At 34.8% G+C, this 21,495-nt stretch overlaps 1 protein-coding gene across 1 annotated transcript; it reads right to left on the minus strand.

Annotated features, from left to right (window-relative positions):
• Positions 1–434: 434 nt before the first annotated feature.
• ano7 (anoctamin 7) lies at positions 435–19,633 on the minus strand. The gene is made up of 24 exons (XM_058799015.1): positions 19,494–19,633; positions 16,373–16,526; positions 16,035–16,092; positions 15,608–15,756; positions 14,163–14,270; positions 13,942–14,078; positions 12,799–12,856; positions 12,262–12,372; positions 11,834–11,999; positions 10,592–10,682; positions 10,417–10,513; positions 10,153–10,296; positions 9,907–10,044; positions 9,703–9,801; positions 7,088–7,190; positions 6,896–7,007; positions 6,767–6,821; positions 6,474–6,571; positions 6,228–6,382; positions 4,651–4,856; positions 2,909–3,045; positions 2,049–2,139; positions 1,581–1,700; positions 435–1,410 (listed from the first exon to the last, which is right to left on the minus strand). The coding sequence occupies exons 2-24, from the start codon at positions 16,457–16,459 to the stop codon at positions 1,270–1,272; spliced, it is 2,661 nt and encodes an 886-aa protein (XP_058654998.1). The 5' UTR covers positions 16,460–16,526; positions 19,494–19,633; the 3' UTR covers positions 435–1,269.
• Positions 19,634–21,495: the final 1,862 nt, after the last annotated feature.

Raw genomic sequence — 21,495 nt, forward strand, 5'->3', positions numbered from 1 at the left:
TTTGTTAGCAGCTTATGTATTTGATGTGTTTCCAGTGTGTGTCCTACTTACAGCAGATCCAACACTGAAAAAACAGTTACTGCTGTAGATATGCTGCTTTTACCATCATTTTTAGTGGCACATATGTGACCCTGGACCACAAAACCAGTCTTAAGTGTACATTTTTCAAAATTGAGATTTATACGTCATCTGAAAGCTGATGATACAACTATTTGAAAATCTGGAATCTGAGGGTGCAAAAAAATCAAAATACAGAGAAAATCGCCTTTAAAGTTGTCCAAATGAAGTTCTTAGCCATGCATATTACTAATGAAAAATTACGTTTTAATATATTTACGGTAAGAAATTTACAAAATGTCTTCATGGAACATGATCTTTATTTAATATCCTAATGATTTTTGGCATAAAAGAAAAATCAATCATTTTGACCCATACAATGTATTTTTGGCTATTGCTACAAATATATCCCAGCGACTTAAGACTGGTTTTGTGGTCCAGGCTCACATATTTGAGATGAAAGAAAATGACCTCTAGTCTAGTTGTTAAAGTTGATCATTCATACACTGAACGCGGGAAACTACTGAAGTTTAAATAAACAATAACCAGGAAAGGTGACTGAGCTGATTACTTCAATCAGTCTTTCTGTTGTCACTCTATTAACATTTTGGTCTACAATACGACGTAAACATTGTTTATTACTTTTATTTCTTATATTTAACTTGCTTAAAAGTCATGATCATTTAAGAATGCATGGAACAATATTTGCAACGCTACAATGGGTTACAGTCCTTTGAATTATAACTTAAGGTAACCTGTTTGACCCTCTTTTTTTTCTCCAAACTGTATATCATCAATAGTTAAACATTTTAAAAACAACAACAAGTAAATGACATAATCCGGCCGCCTTTAATCATGTACAATCCTTTGACCAGCAGAGGGAACTACTGTTATGTGAAAGACCGCGTCTCAGTTCACTTACGCTGTGCACTTGAAGAGGACGTATATGGATGGGACATTTCCATTTGGTCACTTTTTAATATTGTATATATATACATATATAACCCAAGTGTGTTCAGCATACTATTTTCAACATATCATAATGTGAGACACAGTGATTGATTCTTGTGTAATTTAAGACAGCATTAAAATTAGGATGCAGGGTAGGTCTCTGAACCATTATTTTATAATGCCTTTAGAGTTCAGTTTACAAAAAACATCTATATAGAGTATCACCAGCTCGGTACATAAAAAGCGTCAGATATCGGCGTGTCAGACTGTATGTTTGTCTTCATGTTCAGGAGATGGACTGGAGGGAGATGAGATATTGTTCATAGGACTCTGTGTTCTTCCTTTGTGTCGCAGCTCAGAGATTTGCCTCTCCATCTCCTCCAGGACAGTTCTACTCAAAGACTGAAGAACGACATGAGGGGAAATATGTAAGAAAACTGAGAAAAACACTGGCTTTAAAAATGCTTTAATTATTAGATTATAATAATAATAGGTTATTATTATTATTATTATTAATTCGAATATATATTTTTCATAACAATTGCATCCATCTATAATAGTCTAAAACTCACCTGATTCTCAGCCAGTGCCTCTTTGGCCATGTAATGCTCTCGTTTGATCTTAATTTCCACCTCTTCAGGAATATCTGGCACCAACCAGTCAATAATACGCCCAATCAGGAGAACAACATGCTGGGGGAAAAACAACATTATTAAAGTTTAAAATTGTGTTCTGTCTTCATTTTATAATCATCTACATCAGATCTATCGTAAGGCACTATATACTAAAAACCAAAAAAACATTTATACAGTACATAAAATGTATATTACTTTTAGTAGTAATTTCATAATTAAATAAGATTACTACTAAATGTTTTAGGAAGTAACATCATGGGCCCATTTTCAGAACAAATGTACATGCAAAAATTGTAAAAGGATGTTTGGCAAAACTAATACACAATTTATTATTATTAATTTATTTGTATATTATATTTTATATTATAAAAGGATGTTTGGCAAAACTAATACTAGACTGTGCACCTCAAATATAATGACGAAACTCAGTCGAATGGCCAGCAAATGATAGTAATCTTGTGTGGGCTGTCCTTTATCATCTCTGAGGCCTCGATATCTGAAAATAAAAAAAATACATACTCATACGTAATCAGCCTCTTTGTCATTACTAACATTACATCTCTCAGCACTAGGAACTACTTCTGCTATTTAATGGTGTGATTTCTAGATGTTTTATAGAGTGGTACATCTTTGTATGCACATTTAATTTGATAAAACACTACTAAAAATATACATTATGATTCAGAGTAAGATTTTTCAGCTCAGTAAGATTTTTATTTATTTTTTCCTTTTGTAAAGAAATTAATACTTTTATTTGGCATTAAATTGATCAAAGGTGACAGGAAAAACTGTACATTGTTACAAAAATCTCTATTTCAATCTCTATTCTATTTCAAATAAATGCTGTTCTCTCGAACTTTCTATTCATCAAATAATTATGAAAATAATGTATAACGGTTTCCACAAAAAATCAGCACAATTGTTTTCAACATTGATAATAATCAATAATCAGAAAAGTTTCTTGAGCAGCAAATCAGCATATTAGAATGATTTCTGAAGATCATGTGACACTGAAGACTGCAGTAATGATGCTGAAAATACAGCTGCGCATCACAGGAATAAATTACACTTGAACAGATATTCACATAGGAAACCGTTGTTTTAAACATATCACAATATTACTGTAACTGTATTTTTATTAAATTAATTCAGTCTTAGTAAGCAGAAGAGACTTCTTTCAAAATGTGAAACAATCTTACTAACCTCCAAACTATGGAATGGTAGTGCATTATATTATAAACATTAATGGAGAGTTTGATCTTCACCTGCATGTCATGTGGCTTTGGGTGAAGTTTGCAGGGGCCACTGAAAGGGTGAAGTTGACGTATCCTCTCATGCTGCCTGTAGTGTAGCGATAGAAGAGCCGTGGCAGGAAATCAGACGTGAAGGAAATCAGGAAAGCCTGGCAAAAGTAGAAGGCGTCAAACAAGATATGCGGCCTGTCTAATTAACTTCATTTTGGACTGAAATGTTTGGACATCAAAAGCTGTAAATAAGCTCACAATTCAGTGTTGATCAGACTAACAGTGATAGCAGGGCCAAGCAGAGCACTGGCACACACACACACACACACTGTAAGACTGAGCTCAGAAATGTGCCAAAGATGCACAGCAGGGTTGAGGAGTGACATAGGAGTACAGTTCAAATTGTTCAGTTTCAATTATCGAATGGATTGCTTTGAATGGATTACTGTCATTTGTTTGATTTAATATAATATATCATACAATTTTAGATTACTGAAGTGCATCATTCTATGTCAGCGATGCACACAGCGATTTTGCACTGATCTCAATTTGAGCCATTATTAAAAGGACACTGATGGTTCTGCAAAATAAATATCTAGTCTTTCAAATGAATTTAATACCTCATCTCTAGAATATAAAATTAACAAAGTGATTTTCTTTCTCAGTATTTTTGTCTTGTTTTCCAGTGGAAATGTGTAAAGATTCTTCAAATCAAGATACATTTATCTTGATTTCTGAGAAACAGCTGAAAAAATGTAATGAGTTTATTAAAACAAGAACAAATATTTGCCAATGGGCTCAGAAAAAAAAAAATTAAAATTAAAAATTAAAATCAGGTTAATTCTAAGGGAAAATAAGTTTTCATACCCCATCATTGTTTTTGTTTTAAGCATAAACTCAGTTAATTTTGTTGGATTTCTCAGAAGAAAAAAAAAGGAGTTAAATTTGTAGTAAATGAATCTTAATTTAATGATGTTTAGAAATTTGTACTGGAAAACAACACACGAATACACAATTTATTATCATTATTATTAATTTATTTTAATATTTTTTGTAAAGCATTTAACGCCATGACTATGAATTTGAGACTTTCTGCTCTGATTTAAGACATTTATAAGGCCTTAATTTGTAGAAGGGAGAATTAAGACTTTTTAAGGCTTTTTTAAGACCCACTGAAACCCTGTTATACTTGTTAACAAAAAATCCACCAGTTTTGGAGTAACATATAAAAGTATTTCATATGTTACTCCTTGAGTAATTACCCCTTGAGTAATCTAAGGAAATATGTTATGTTATGTTATGTTATGTTATGTTATGTTATGTTATGTTATGTTATGTTATATTAAATATGTCCATTTTACAGCATGTATTCTGTAATCTGTAGTGGAATACATTTTAAACTCAAAGTGTTGTGAAACTACAGTCTTATTTTCTGTACTGCATCTTTTCATCACCATCAAAATTGTTAAAACATTACATGAGAACTATGTGATATTTTATGAAATGTCTCAAGATAATCCCAACTCGGTTTTGAGATTAAATTAATTGTGCCAAAATTCAAAATGGCTTTCTTTCTTGACCAGTGGCCAGTTAAACATTTTTAGCTTAAGGTAAATCCATGAAAGTATCGAATATACTGCTGGAGGCACTAGAGAGGTGAAGAGGCACTTTAATCACTGTGCCAAATTGTACAACTTTTCACAGTTCTAGTCTCTATTTGTGCTTGGTCCCGATTGATCGCTATAAATGATGAAGACACTTACATTGCTGATGACAGCCAGGTAGGAGATGAACTTTAGGATTATCAGCCAGATGCCAATGTCTTGTGCTCTTTCCACAACGGGCCTGCGGTACTCACACACAAACTTCTGGGCATCGAGACGCACCTCCACCCAGTTATTTATCAAGGCAAACAATGGAGCCAAGGGACAGGCTGCTACAAAGATCGTGATGAAGCCAAACTGCAAAACTGACAAGATAAAGAGTTTCAAAATCAGCCTTTGATCTGAGCTGAACGGCAATGGCATTGAATTTGAAAGCCACCAAAATTGTAGCTTAAAAAAAATTATATATATATATATATATATATATATATATACAGTTGTGCTCATAAATTTACATGCCCCTTGCAGAATATGCAAAATAATGTTAAAAATTTTAACAAAATAAGACGGATCATGAAAATTGCATGTTATTTTTTATTTAATACTGTCCTGAATAAGCTATTCATGGGTCCCTCATTGGTCCTGAGCAGTTCTTCAGAAAAATCCTGCAGCTCCAACACATTCTTTGGTTTTCCAAGATTTTCTGCATATTTGAGGCCTTTCCAACAGTGATTGTATGATTTTGAGATCCATCTTTTCAGATGGAGGACAATTGGGGGACTCATACATAACTATTATATAAGGTGGAAACATTTACTGATGCTCAAGAAGGCAACACAATGCATTAAGAGCTGGGGTGTGTAAACTTTTTGAATTGGATGATTAGGGTAAATTGTACTTATTTTGTCTTCTGGGAAACATTTAAGTATTAATGTAGATTCTTAAGTGCAGTACCAAATAGAAAAAAATATGATCTTTAAACAAAATAAGAAAAATTTACACATCATCATTCTGTTCAAAAGTTTACACCCTCTGGCTCTTAATGCATTGTGTTGCCTTCTTGAGTAAATGTTTCCACCTTTCGTAATAGCTGTGTATGAGTCCCTCAATTGCCCTCAGTGTGAAAAGATGGATCTCAAAATAATACAGTCACTGCTGGAAAGGGTTCAAATATGCAGAAGATGCTGGAAAACCAGTTGAACTGCTCAGGATCAACAAGGGACTCGTGAACAACTATCACAACACAGAAAATTGTGGATCATCCAGGAAACAACACAGATTATTAATATTCAAGGGTATGTAAACTTTTGAGCGGGGTCATTTTTTTATGAATTTAGTTATTATTTTGTCTTGTGGAGCATATATAAACATCTGTTATGTGAAATAGCTTATTCAGGAGAGTAATAAATAACTATAACATGCAATTTTCATGATCCATCTTATTTAGTTAAAATTATTAACATATTTGTATATTCTTCAAGGAGTATGAAATCTTGTGAGCACAACTGTGTGTGTATATATATATATATATAAAATCATGTGACACTGAAAACTGCAGTAATGATGCTGAAAAATCAGCTTTGCAGCACAGGAATAAATTACATTTTAAAATATATCCAAATAGAAAACTGCTATTTTAACATATATAATATAATAACATTATTATTTGTATGTACATACAAATTTGTACATCTAAAATTCAGTCTAAATAAGATACAAGATACATAAGGACTCACCCATTTCCAGATACTCATCGAACAGCCCCTCACACACCAGCAGCTGATAGTTTGCTTCCCATGGGCTGAGCTCTGACTTGCTGTCTGGTTCATCTATCACCTCCTGACTGGGAGCTGGCTTCAGCTTCCTCCTGTGCCACCACGTCTTTAATTTACTGTTTGAAAGAGAGGGGTAAATCTTGGCCCTCATTCTATATAACGAGTAGACAAGCTCTTAAAGAAGATGCATTGAACATAAAGACCTACGGCAAGACAAATTCCTGGATGTTGCTGATGACCTGTTTGCCTACCATGATGACTAACAGCTCTTGAGCTAGTTCAATGAGACATCCCGAGGCACCACACTGCATAAAACAAGGACAGAACCAAGTTATTAAGAGTTATTTATATTCCAGAATCTGCATATTTTGTCACATTTTATGATTGTGGGGAAAATATTGCAAAATTGCGTATTTAGATATGGCTGACAGTGTACATTGTGTTTTATTCCAACATGTGAAAAGGTAGAAGTGTGGCTTTCCAACCATGTAAACACTTACATCCTCATTTCGGATTCCTAGGAGTGTGTTATAGTTTCCAGGGTATCCAACAAACCTGTAGAACAGATCAAATATTAGAATATTGAATCTTCATACATATTCATTTATTCATACTTCATAGCTACCCACCTGCCCTTGAAAAACGCAATATAAACAGGAGATGAGTAGAAGTTGACAAACTGGAAGATGAAGACCTTGAGGATGTACGCGTCCTCATATTTGGTCTGGGTGCGGTGCATTTCTAATAGAAGGAAGTGGATAATACTTTGTTGTTGTGTAAAGAAATACCTAAATAATATGTATAAATATGAAATAGCTTACCCCATCGTGTCAGAATTTGGGCCAGGTAAGTGTAGAGCTTTGACAACATCAGAATAACCAGCAAATTTAGCATAGAACCAGTAAGGCTAGCTATCCTTCCAGCCTATGGGGTGAAAAAGCTCTCTTAGTAAGCAAACTATTATGTAAAAATTGTGCTGGAATATCTGATCTAATCAAATTATTTTACATCAACTTTAAGTGTTAGCAAATAGCGACAATTTTTCAATCATACTAGGTGAATTCTAGCTAGTCCAAGCTAGTTGGCTAATCTGGCTAATTTTGAATGAGAAACAAAGAGAAGAGCGGAGCTGTCAACTGATCATCACCTGGTGGTGAATACGATAAGATAGCGGGGGGAGGCTGCTGGACAGACATGGGTTTCCCTGGCAGCATAGCCTTGTACGGGAGTAAGAACAAGCTACAACTCCCCTTCAGTAGCCTGGTGGAGTTCATAGTTTCCCGAGCGAGAGAGGTGATGTACAGAGAATCCACTGACACCAAAACTTCTTCAGCTTGTATAGAGGTGAGGACGGGTAGGAAGTGGAGGGCCTAGGAGGCAGTGAACCGGCAACAGTGGCATTAGGACATGCAAGGCTTTGCTGTAACCATAAACCTTGATATGACAAGGCCCGGGGAAAGGACAGGCCCAAGAAGAAATCCAAGCAGTGGTGGAGGAAAGACACATCGGCAGGATGGTGGGGATGCGAAAACAAAGGGCATGGACTCAATGGGAACAGGTAATGGATCGAAAGATTGTGTGGGCTGAGTTGTGGAAAGTGAAGCCACACCTGATCCAGTTCCTTATCCAATCAGTCTACGATGTCCTCCCCAGCCCAACTAACCTCATCTCCTGGGGCCTGAAAGACACCCCCTGCATGCTTACTATGGCAAAAAGAAAGATCCCTGGAACACATATTATGCTGCTGCCCTAAAGCCCTGGGAGAGAGATGTTATTGGTTGCACCACGGCTAGTACTAAGGGTCATTGCAGGAACCCTCAGCACAGGGATCTCTCTCAGCAAGCACCAGCAGCCAGCACAGTGCTCAATCACATTTGTCAAGGCTGGAGAGAAACCACAATGGAGCAGGAACTCGGCGGGGGGACTTCTGGCAACAGCTCCAGACTGGCAGATAAAGGATTACCTGGCAAGGCAGCTCAAATTCCCAGAAACCATTGCCACAACCACGCTTAGGCCTGACATGGTCTTCTTTTCAGAAGCATCAAGGCAGGTGGTTCTACTGGAATTGACTGTGGCCTGGGAAGACCGGATGGAAGAGGCATTTGAACGAAAGAGGACCAAGTATGAGAAGTTGGCAGGTGAATGGCATAGCAGAAGATGGAATACCCGCTGCCTTCCTATCGAGGTTGGCTGCCGAAGGTTTGCCGGCCAGTCGCTCTGCAGGGCCCTCAAGCTCTTGGGAATCAAAAGTGGCAATCCGTGGACCACACAAGCTACAAGTGTACAGGGGTGTATGATGTTGAAAGACCCGAAACACCTGATGACCCCAGGTTACATCACTGATGATGGCGTCTAGAGTGCACCTGTAAGATGCGTGTCAAAATCTAACAAACTTAAGTCCACTTTTAAAAATGCACTTTATAATAATAATGTCAACTTTAATATCAAAATACTTTTTAATTCATTTGTTCACATATTGTACAAATATTTTGTCATTCATTAAAGAAATACACTTATTTTGATGTGTTGATTAACATGCTAAAGCACATGTAAAGTACTTATTATACTTATACTTATTATAATTTTAATTGTAGTGTGTTATTTGATATGACATTTAAAGTTAATACATTTTAAATGTACTAAATTGCAGCTTCTTTAGTATAAATTTGTAATTCAAATGTATTTAAACACGGCACACAAGTTTCAATGGCAATGATGTTAAAGTATATTTTAGTTCAATATACTTTCACCATATTTTAATAAAAGTAATTGTGAATTTATATATGAAGATGTACTTACAGTAAGTCCTACTTACGCAAGTTAAAAAAAAGCACTTTGAAGTCCAGTTTTTCATTTTTAAAAAAGTGTGAAAGTGACGTGACATGTGGCCAAGTATGGTAACCCATACTCGGAATTAGTGCTCTGTATTTAACCCATCCTAATTGCACACACACAGGAGTGAACACACACACACACCGTGAACACACACCCGGAGCAGTGGGCAACCATTTATGCTGCGGCGCCTGGGGAGCAGTTGGGGGTTCGGTGCCTTGCTCAAGGGCACTTCAGTCGTGGTATTGAAGGTGGAAGAGAGCGCTGTACATTCACTCCCCCCACCTACAATCCCTGCCAGACCTGAGACTCAAACTCGCAACCTTTGGGTTATGAGTCCAACTCTCTAAACATTAGGCCACGACTTCTTTATTAAGTATATTGTTTTCATAATGAGTCCTCTTATTAAATGTGTACTTCTTTTTCACAAGGCTCTTCAAGTTACTTTGAATAGAAGTGTTAGCTAATGTAAATGCCCATATAAATGTATATGCAAATGATCTAAATTATGTAATCTAAAAGATGTCTGAGCAACAGTCACTTCATAACCTTTAGTCACTATGTACATAATTTCAGGTATCAAAAGAAATGGAACGAAACTTACTGAAAATATGAAGAAGGCATTCTGCGATCTGTAGATAATGATGCTTAGGATGGTCCGATACAGGATAATGGCTATTAGGAATATCAAAACAATGGCAATCTGTAAGCACAAAGAATAAATTTGAATCATGATGATAATGATTTTGAATTTTTGGGATGACTGAAGATTTCTTAACAGTTGTGAGATGGAAATCCATTGACTAACCATTAGAATGACAACCATGTTACCAGTTAGAGTACGACTCAGTCGTTGAGTCTCTGGGAAATAGGGCTCTTCTGCCCCAGTGACAGGATTACGAACTGTCATGGGCGCCAGTGCTGTGAATTCTGGTCTTGGCCTCTCCTAACGTCAGAATGAAAATATTATGGAAAGCAAAAGAGGTAAAGTATTGGCGAGTTTGAGGACTAGTAAATATTAAAGGTTAAGACACTCTGTAACTAATTTAATCACCTCTATTTCTTCAAATTCAGAGCAGTCCCATCGGTGGGAGAGTATGGAGCTTGTGCGTTTCCAGTACTCCAGGAAGGTGACGGCCCACAGAGACATGAATATACTGAAGAACACAGTTCCTCCGTTGTCAAATAGCAAGCCTGCCTATCGCAAATTTATGAACAAGTATTTTAAGAACAAAATGTTATAGCTAGTTCACAGAAAAAGTCATTTTTAGCTTATTAAAAATGCTATACATAATTTGATAACTTCTAGGAATGTCACCTTATAAGTATAGCAGATGCTGGAGAGGTTCCAGTAGCTGCAGATGTTGCATAGCGGACACATGACAAAGGCGTCTCCACTGGTGCACAGCTCTTCTCTGTGGGGTCAAGGGTCAGGATCAGTGCTAGGTCATCGACATTATTAATGTTATTAACAATTCTGTGATAATACTTACGCTGCCACATCAGTTACCATCAGCCAGATACCAAACAGAAATATTATAAAGCCTACTACTGCTGCTGGTAATAACCAGCCTGTGTAGAAACCTACAGACAAGAGAAATAAGGACAGAAAGTTAGCCATAGCCTGTTATGATGAAAACTGTAGAGTGTTTTAGTTAACAAAATTTGTTACATTTTTACTTTACTATTTTTTATTTTATGTTTTATTTTATATTTTATTTAATTTTGTCTTATTATTAATCCTTCCTATTTTTAGCATTAATACTAACACTTTGCATCAACTAACATGAACTAATAATGAGCAACACATTTGTTACAGCAGTTATTCATCTTTGTTAATGTTAATAAGAGTTAATGAAAACACAACTGTTCATTGTTGTTTCATGATAGCTCAAATCCATTAAATAATATTAACAGATAGAACTTTTTTATTTTAATTATGTATTAGTAATGTTGAAATGAACATTTATTAAGAATAAAAAAATGCTTAAGACGTATTTCATCCTTAGTTCAATATAACTAATGTAGTTAACTAATGGAACACTATTATAAAATCTACTTATGATAAACTATGTATTATAACAAGAAATAAATACAGAAGTTAACATTTGAAGCGGATCAAAAAAGTTGTCCTAAGACAAGAACGGGTTTTGTTTTGGTTTTAGGACAACTTTGATGAAAGGTTTTGATCCACTTCAAATGTTGACTGCTGTAATAGTAATAATAGCAGTAATAATATTAGTAATAATAGCAGATAAAAACATTGTAAAATAATATAATAACAAAAAAATATATAATACAGTCTAAAAAAATGCTGGGTTAAATATGCAACCCAGCGCTGGGTAAAATATGGACAAACCCAGCTATTGAGTTATTTTGACGCAGCGGTTGGGTGAAATGTTTAACCCAACCCAACCCAACAACCCGACAGTTGTGGCACCAATGGCCTCGTGGTTAGTGCATCAACATACAGCGCAGCTGCGCTCATGGCAACCCGAGTTTGATTCCCGTCTCAAGGTTCTTTGCTGATCCTGCTCCCCTCTCTCCACACAATGCTTTCCTGTCGTCACTCTACTGTCTTATCTAAATAAAAAAAATTAAAAGCTCAAAAAATAACTTTAAAAAAACACCCTGTTGCTGGATTTGTCCATTTAACCCAGCATTTTTTAGAGTGTAGGTACAAGATAAAACGTTTACATTTGTTTATGTCTTGGTGAATGTAGGTCCTGTCATACCCAACCATGCAAAGTAGAGTGCTATCTTCTCGCCAAAGTATTCACGAATGTGATCCAGAGGTTGGTACTTCCTCCAGCAAGCCCAACGAGCCCAGTAGTGATGCAGGATCTGTCTCATGTTGAGAGACTGTGGATCTACAGGAGTCTTCGGCATCTCAAATGGACCCTAATGAAAAGAACACAAATCATCAGCTGTTCAAAATCAACATGAAATAGTGCTTGCATAGATTATGGAAAGATTGTAAACACAACGTTTTTTTTTTGTGAAATAAGGCAGAACATGCATTAAGAATGAAAGAACATGCATAAAGAGAGGTCAGTTTGATTTCATGCTGGCTTTAATTACTGTAAACAAAGAGAGAAACAAGCGTAATTGGTGTGTTTGTTAAGGTAATGTTCAGACATTATGTAGAAAACTCTTATAGTACCTCATGTAAAGGAAAAGCAGCCGTGAGAACATGCTCACTAACCAGCCTGCCAATGCCAACCTCCCCTCTCTTCAACGATCCATATGGAGTCCTGGCTAATATCTCATACAGCTTTACAACAAGGAAGTTCCAGAAAACAGACAGATCAGTGTGAACAGCTTAACAGAGAAAGAAAAATAATTGTGTCCATTGTACAGATATTAAAACTGCACTAAGCATTTTTTTGTACATGTAAAAAAATGAATAGTGCTTTTTTTTTCATGTCAGTGCCTACAAAGCTGATCTGTGCTATGCATCATGGTTGTCCTTGCAGAAAATCTGTGAAATACTACCAATGTGTGAAATAAATGAATCATGGGTGACAAATATGCAAATATGCTTGGGAATGTTTCTACAGTGGATTTGGTAGTGCTAACTTCGCAGCAATGCTGCATCCACAGCAACAGTATAAAGCTCAAGACTTGTCGTATCACTTAGCAAAAGAAAAAAATTCTTAGTGCGCCTCAAATTTCAGGGGAAAAAATCCTCAAAACTCACTATCTGGTGCCTCTGGGTGGTCTTGAAAAAAGTATCCTTGTCTTCATGACCAAGAAACCTAAAAGCAGAGTTAAACAAGATAATGTATTCTATTAAACACTCTCTTTGCACACTCTTTATAACAGTGTATATGCATGCAAAAGCTTGATTCGAAATGCACAGTAAAAATATTCAGTTCACAAGTGATATTTACACAAGAGACTCTTCACAAAACAATTACACTAACTTTTTGAAAAAAAAAAAAAAAAAATCCTTTATAAGGGCAAACTTGCTGGTTGTGTTGAAAATGGCACTACATTATATTAGTCATATTTTAACCAATAATATTACTTTTTATTTAACCAAAAAAAACAAACAAAAAAACTTTTGTGTGTGTGAGTAAATATATGGGTCACTTGACACAGCAAGCACTTTGCATAAGTGTGTGTTGGGAGTGTGTGGTGTGTTTGTCTTTAAGGAGGTGCTGACTCTCTGCAAACACTAAAGTGTATGAACTGCATGTTACATGACAGTCTCAGATCCTCTTTATGCACGCAGGGTTTGGATACATGTTGTACTGTTTTTAAGCACACTTCCTTTGTTCACAAAACACCAGCTTGTTAAATTGTGTTGAGGTGCATATTCTTATACTCTAGGGCTGTCAATAGTTTCCCTCCACATATTTTTATGCAAATTTTGGGGTACTGCATAAAAAAACATTGGACTGAAATGCAAGAAGTGCTTAAAATCTTAGAATACATTTGAGGTGGATTTTTTTTTTTTTAAGGAAACATGCACATAAATTACGATGGGATCACATTCACTTGGAAACATGTTTCCTGAATAAATTCCTGGATTGTGTAAGAAGAAAAATTCACATGCTTCCTCTGTTGCAGCATATTTTCATTATTTTATTACTGATACTTTGCAGCAGTTTCCCAGGAAGTGAGGAAGTGAAGATTTTGCTCTCTTAAACACGTAAGGTTTAAAAATGGGAATGTAAATGGTGATTATAGCTAATTATTTATGCAATATTCCAATTTTTCCCAAGTTTAATTTGGAAACTTTGGATGGAAATTTGACTAATGTTAATTTAAAGCCCAGTAAAACCCTAAAAGAGAAAGATGTTGTCCTTTTTTTTTTTTTTTTTTTTTGGATCAGAACCTCTCTAGTTTATTGCTGCGGAACTGGCAGGTGTAGTAGTCCGGTGGAAGGTTGGGAACATCTTGTGCCATTATGTTTGGGATGTGCAGTTTTTCTAGGATCTTCTCAGACCAGTTTGATATTGGAGTTGTCACAACCTGAAAACACCCAACAGAGGAGGACAGTGAGATATACTGAGTATATAATTTACTTTGTGATATAAAAGATCAGGCATGATTTACCTGTAACGGCACTCGAAGACTGATCTCCTCAGCATAATAACACAGAACATTCCAGGGCGCGCTCAGAAGGACGTAAGTAGTCTTTGTTTTTCCCTGCACAACCTCTTTCTGAGACACATTCACAGCAAGAGAAAAGCGTTACATTAGAACAGTGGCTCTCAACTGCAGAGTTTACCTCCAGCTGTGTCCTTTCAGACAGTTTGGCTCGGGGCACCTAAAAAGATCTGATTTTGTTTTTTTAAAAGGGCACTTAAGTGCCGATGCTTCTTTAAATATGTAAATATATATTTTAAGATAATATTCAGAAAACTCAAAGCGGTAATTTCTACATTTAGTTAATTTTACATAGACTACATTTACATGCATAAATATTCATCAGAATGTATTGAGATTAGGATTGAGTAGTATTAATTAGTAATAATCTTAAATTTGTTTTAGTTGTTAATAACTGAACATACTGTGTTACTAATAGCAACATCTTGAATATCCCAGAAAATAATACTGTAAACTTACAACAGCCATGTATACAGGAATATTCCAATATCTGGCCTTGTGAAGAAGAAGTGCACTTAAACGTATTGAATGTGCACTTTTAGTTGTACTGTACTTCAAATCTTATATATATATATATATATATATATATACTGTATATATATATACTGTATGTATGTATATATATATTCTTTTTAACTGCAGATAACATTAATTAAATAAATTGACTTCATGACAGTTTCTTAACACACTTAAGTACACCTTTAAAAAGTGCACATTGTAATAAAATTAAAATTTTGACATTAAAGTACATTTTAAATCATGACGACATCTTTTGTCATGCTTTAAAGAAGTACATTGATTTTCACGTGTTGACTAGTATATTAAAGCACATGTAAAGTACTTTTAGTAATTTTGACTGTAGTGTGTTATTTGATATTACATTATTAAAGGTAATATATTTTAAAAGTACTAAAATCATCTTCTTCAAATGTGTAATAACAAATATATTTAAATACATACCATACAAGTTTCAACAGAAAGTAAAGTATATTTTAGTTTACCATTAATGTTTGTCAGGTCATTCAGCATACACTTTAACCATACCATAAGACAGAAGAAATTATGAAATCATTACATATAAAGATGGACCTGAGTCTGACTTCAGCACTAAAGTTCAACTATTTGCATTTAATATAAATGTAAAGTATGACACATTTTCAATTAATTGTAAATAACTTGCAATTAAGTTTCTAAACACCGTTCATTCAGTTTGTGCTTAATTATATGCTTTTAAAATATGCATATATTATATTCTTTTTAAAGTATGCTAAATGTACTTCTTTTTTACAAGGCTGCACATAGTACAGATTGTATTTGGACTACGGCTGCAACCCAAATATGGGAATTAAACAGAATTTGATATCCATGAAAATGTAGTAAAAGTTACATACCATCTCCTGATGAAGGCCAGCGGTCTGGAGTCTGGAAAGAAACTCGGTCCTCCACTTCCTGTGAGTGTCACGCGAGGAACCAGACGATACTTCATCTGATTCTGCCGACTTCAGGGGGTTCACAGATTCCTCCCAAACCAAGACAAAATCTGACGACACATTCACAACGATGTCTTCATATTTATCAAATGCATTCACTTTTTATGTAATATCAATTTATCAAACATTGATAGTTTGGTATACAGATGAATCTCATACAGGAAATATTGTTAGTAGAGAAAAAAATCCCTAAAAGACCTTTTTTGACCAATCCTTTCTCAAAATGACAAAATTAAGATTTCAGAATTCTGTGTTTAAGCAAATCTCATTTTTTAATAGACACAGACGTCTCTTTGTTGATGTGCTGGTCTCTGGTCCCAGTACTCACCGATCCGGGTGACCCCGTCACTGAACACGTTCATGTTTTCCTGAGCTGCTGCACACGTCTGTGAATAACGTGCAGACATCTCCATTATCAATACGCACAAGAACTGACATTCATGCGTACAAGAAAATCTTTACAAGAAAATTCTGTGAAAAGCCTGAAATGCATGTCTTATCAGGGCTATTAGGGTGGAGCGGTGGAGGGTGAGAAATGTGAGGAAATTTGGCATGTTTGTCTTGCATTGTTAACTGCTAATTAGCTTCCTCTCTTTGTGACCACTGATGATTTTTGTAAACAACTTGCACTTACTTTACTAAACACACACACAGGCAGTTGTGTACCTTCATGCTCCCGTAGGTTTGTTCAGGATGGTCCGAGAGGGTGATAAGCGTGGTGCTGTCCTCCACTAAATTCTTCTTCCTTTTCATCTTTAGCCCAAAACAGCCGGTTTACCTCTGTGTTTTCTGACCGCCAATCCAAGAATCTTCTGCCCCTCTTTAAAACATAGTGCATGGTGATTCAGTTATTATTTTGTAATAAAGAACCAAAAACACAAAATCTGGCATTGGTCAAAAGTTTAAAATAATCAAATTTTTTCCAGTGTTTTAGAAAGAAGTCTCTTCTGCTGCATTTATGTGATTAAAAAAAAAAAAAATTTGATACTTTCTATGTGAATATATTATAAAATGGCATTTGTTGCTGTGATGTAAAGCTGAATTTTCAGCATCATTACTCCAGTGTCACATGATCCTTCAGAAATCAGTCTAATATGCTGATCTGCTACTTATTATGAGCCTAGTTTCTCCCAAGGTTTTTTTTATCCATTCTGTCACAGATGGAGCTTTGGTTCCTTGCCGCTGTCGCCTCTGGCTTGCTACGTTGGGGACACTTAATTTCCAGCGATATCGTCGACTTGATTGCACAGATATTAATTAAACTGAACTGAGCTGGACGAGGACATCACTGAATTCACAGAGCCGATGGGGCATCTTATATCTCAACAACACCCTCTGTATACCTCTGTGTGTGTCTATTTAGTATAAGCTTACATCTTATATTATTCAGTTTGTGTTTGTGTGTATATCCTGTTGCACTTACCTCTCTTTTATTATGTGTGCAATATCATGCAGCACTTTCTGCTTACTGTGCAATATTTCTTTGCAATATCTGACTGTTCGTTGTCCTGTTACTGTTTGATTTCTTATTAAATTAGATGTTTAGCTTGCACTAAATTATGTGTGATTGCACTGTACGGATTGCTCTAATTTCGCTGTACTTTTAGTATAGTGACAATAAAGAATCTTGAATCTTTAACTGAGTGTTTACTGTTGTCCTTTTGCATTATTGATTCACTATTTTCCTGTTTGATACCGTAAAGCCGCTTTGACAGAATCTGTACTGTTAAAAGCGCTATATAAATAAAGATGACTTGACTTGACTTGATATGCTATGTTGAAAACAGTTGTGCTGATGAATAATTTTTGTAGAAACCATGAAAGAAACCCTTTTTTTTCATGATTCTTTGATGAATAGAAAGTTCAAAAGAACAGCATTATCTGAAATAGAAATCTTTTGTAACATTATAAACGTTTTACTGTCCCCTTTTAACATCACTGCTGAATAAAAATACTAATAGGATATCTTCTTTATCAGCATGTTAGAATGATTTCTGAAGGATCATGTGACACTGAAGACTGGAGTAATGATGTTGAAAATTCAGTTTTGCGTCACAGAAATAAATGACATTTTACAAAGCATTCACATACAAAACAGTTATTTTACATTGAAATTATATTTCACAATATTACTGTTTTTACTGTATTTTTGATCAAATAAATGCAGCCTTGGTGAGCAGAAGAGACTTTTGACTGGCGTTTTAAATACTGTAAGCATCAATCTATTTCAGTATAGTTTTGAGGAATGTAAATGGTCTTGGGTCAAATAGAACATGAGGATCAAATAGTTCTCACAATAAATGTGTACATGAATCTGAACATCATTTTGCAGATAAAGTGAGATGACTAATTAATGAAAACATAAGAGGAAACACTGTGCATAAAATGACCCAATAAAAGATGTGCACTATGTACTTAGAAAAGCTCCCTAAAGAGCCTGGAGTCCCTGAGAGAACCATCAAACACACAACAACAGTACAAACACAAACACATAAAACACTCATATATTCCATATAACTGGAAGAACTTGAATTACAAAATCTATGAGTGTTACTGCATTTCAACAATATATCAAATCACATGGCATTAAACACATAAACACTTTGAGACATTTTCTGTGTCATTACAGCAATGTTGAGTCTGATGTGTAAATCAGATGTAGTACAGAACAGTGGTAGAGGATGTAAGTGAAGGGGTCAGTGAGTGCAGCGCTCACCAATTAAACAGTCTGAGGGGCAAATCTGGGTCAGGTGTCACACTAATGCATGTTTTAACATATTACATAATTTCATTATTTCAGGCAGTTGATCCTGCCTGAGTAATGTTCAAAACTAAATAGATTTTATCACTAAATGGATTGTATAGTAAGAGATGTTATAAAGAATGTAATATATAATATTTATATAATTATATATATATATATATATATATATATATATATAAAACTAAAATTAAAAATGCTGCTTTGTCAACTAATCGTATTACTATTATTCATTGTACATCACAAAAGTTTGTTATAACATCTCTTTTAATTGTTTAGAACATAAAACTTGGTTTAAATCAGGATGTCAATTATATCAATGTCATTTTTGAACACCATTGTGTTTTGGAATCAATGCTTAGAAAAAATAAAAATAAAATAAAAGTTTCTCAATTACAGTGCTCTACCACAACACATGATGTGTAGGCAAACTACGTGCCAGATGTGTGTGACTTCACACTGGTCTGTGGGATTCGAACCCTAAGTTTAAGTCAAACAGGAGGAAAGCTCTGTACGCTTTCCCAATATTTGTATTTATTCATCATTCACTTTGATCAAAGCTACTTAAAATAATATAAAGAATCAGGTGCTTATATAACTCAGATACAAACTGTGAATGTTGGCTTGACAAAACCTTGTCAGAAAGTTTAAAAACCTTTCAAGTTTGAGGATTATATAAGCTCCACTACATAAAAAACTAAGTCAGATCAGTTAGAAAAGATGAAGGAATTATCACCAGAAATGCACAATGTAAGCATATGAGATTTGGGAATTTTCTGCGACAGGATACTTTTAGTGAATGACGCTTGAGTTACAGTTCAAAATGTTGATGTCAGTTTATGAAACAGCACGCTTCCTTTCTCAAGAAAGCTTTGTCAGTGCAGTGTAAACATTATTTCAATTAATAAAAAAAATCACATCAATTCATGCCTAAAGAAGCATGCTCTCAAGACTCCAACTTCCTGTCAACTATGTCTAACAGTTGTTTTCTGGGTTATTTGGCATCTCATCTTTCTCTCGGCTCACCTGTAGTTTCCTTCCTGAGTCTCTCTCTCTCCTCCTCTCTGCATCGGTTGACCGTTGCTGCTCCAGTCCTCCTCAGCTCAAAGATGGTGACAAAACCTTTCCCAAAAGATTTCAAGTGGCTCCTTCCAAGACTCCAGAGCAGATGCAGGAATAGAGTGCAAGTGAAGAGGAAAAGGAGGGGTAGAGTCTGCTCATGTTTGCTGTTAAGGAGGAGTTTCTCTGAACTTCAGCTACACATTTGCAAATATGGACACACAGACACACACTGAAACCAAACAGTAATCTTATCAGATGAAGAGATCTGCTTTAGTTGTCAGAGTTAGTTTTAGTTCTCTAGCGTTATTTCTAGGGCCGATTTAACGCATTCATTTGGTGCGATTATATGGAATAAAATTAAAGTGTTGAAATAACTCAACACTTCGAATCTGTAAATAATTTCATTGGCTATTTATGCAGTTACTAACAGACATGATGCAGGATGACGACTGACTGTGTGAAGTAGCAGTTTGTACCCCTAAAACTCCACATATGAGAGAAAAAATTTGTTTAACTTGTGTATATAATTTGATACAGTGTAGCAATATCAAACAAGCAAAAGTGCTGTTTTTCCCGAACATTTGCAAGATTGCGAAAGATCAAAAAAAAAAAAAAAAAATTATTAAGGGAATAACCTATTTTGTTGAATTTTAGTCACAGTATTTGTCTGTTTTTGCTCAATTTCGCCACAGCACAACTGTTTAGCTTTTCGAGCAATTAGACGTTTCGTTAATGCATGAATTCATGAATTGAGTGAACCAATGATTCAGTGAGTCATTTATAAAGACAGTCACTTGCTGCATTTCTGAATGAATCAGCTATTTGAACGAATCAGTTGAATGAATGACTGAATGGCTCACTCATTATGACAGTGACTTGTCGCCACCTACTGGTTCTTTTAGACACTATCATTATTTATGCAGTGTTGAATCAAAATATTTATTTCTAAATTTACTTACTTAAATCTAATTAACTGACACAGCATAATAAAATGTTTTGCAGTTAAAATCAAATGAATTAAATTGTGTTAATAGTATAAATGTATGTGGATCTAAAATGAAACAGGTAGTTTATTTAATGAGAGACCTTTGGAATGTAATATTATTTTGTCGTGTTTAGCATGAGGTCTAGACAACACTAAGGGCACAAAGCAACAAAATCTGACTAAACACTATAAAGAAGCTTAGATGAATATGATTATTATTACATAGTGCTTTGCTAGTTATCATAAAATTAAAGTTTTTCATGCCGATTCTAATACTCCAGTGACAGACTGACCGAGAGAAGGCAAAGAAAAAGTAGATGTGTAGAATAAATCTCACATATTTTAATATAATTTCAACATTAATAAGAGCAAAACCATCAATATATAAAAACATTTATGGACATGGAGATGAAAAACTAAAGGTCAGGAGACATCTTACACCTTCTTAGCTTAGATTAGGTTTTCATCCTAAATATTTCTGGTTTAAAAGGGAGAAACAGGTAAAGCAGTTAACCGTTAAGGCAGATAAAAGGAATTAATCCTGATATAATTCCTGTAATATTTCATTTTGATTAAAATTATTAATTGCGATTAATCGCATCCAAAATAAAAGTTGTTGTTTGTGTGTGTGTTTTGTATATGTTATGTATATTTTAATACACACACATGCATGTATATTTAAGAAACATTTAGTTTATATATGAAATATATTTATATATAATATAAATATGAATATAAATACGTAAATATTTCATTCAAAATATATACTCTGTGTATGTATTTATATATACATAATACTGTAAATATACACAGCACACTCACATATATTATGCAAACAAAAACTTTTATTTTGGATGCAATTAATTGCTATTAATTATTTGACAGCACTAATTTAAAAATGTGGCATCACCTTATTAAATACATTTGCATGAATCAAAAGTGAAACAGACCTGACCCCACAGATACCAGATATGATTCAAC

The sequence above is a fragment of the Onychostoma macrolepis genome, chromosome 15 (genome assembly GCF_012432095.1).
Source record: "Onychostoma macrolepis isolate SWU-2019 chromosome 15, ASM1243209v1, whole genome shotgun sequence".
In the NCBI taxonomy this organism is placed as follows: Eukaryota; Metazoa; Chordata; class Actinopteri; order Cypriniformes; family Cyprinidae; genus Onychostoma; species Onychostoma macrolepis.

Bases quoted from the DNA above. Each gene is read 5' to 3' on its own strand.
- ano7 (XM_058799015.1), bottom strand. From the start codon at position 16,459: ATGAAAAGGAAGAAGAATTTAGTGGAGGACAGCACCACGCTTATCACC. The intron at 7,008-7,087 runs GTAAGCTATTTC...TCCTTCTATTAG, and splicing joins CCAAATTCTGACACGATGGG to AAATGCACCGCACCCAGACC. The intron at 6,572-6,766 runs GTAAGTGTTTAC...TGTTTTATGCAG, and splicing joins TAGGAATCCGAAATGAGGAT to TGTGGTGCCTCGGGATGTCT.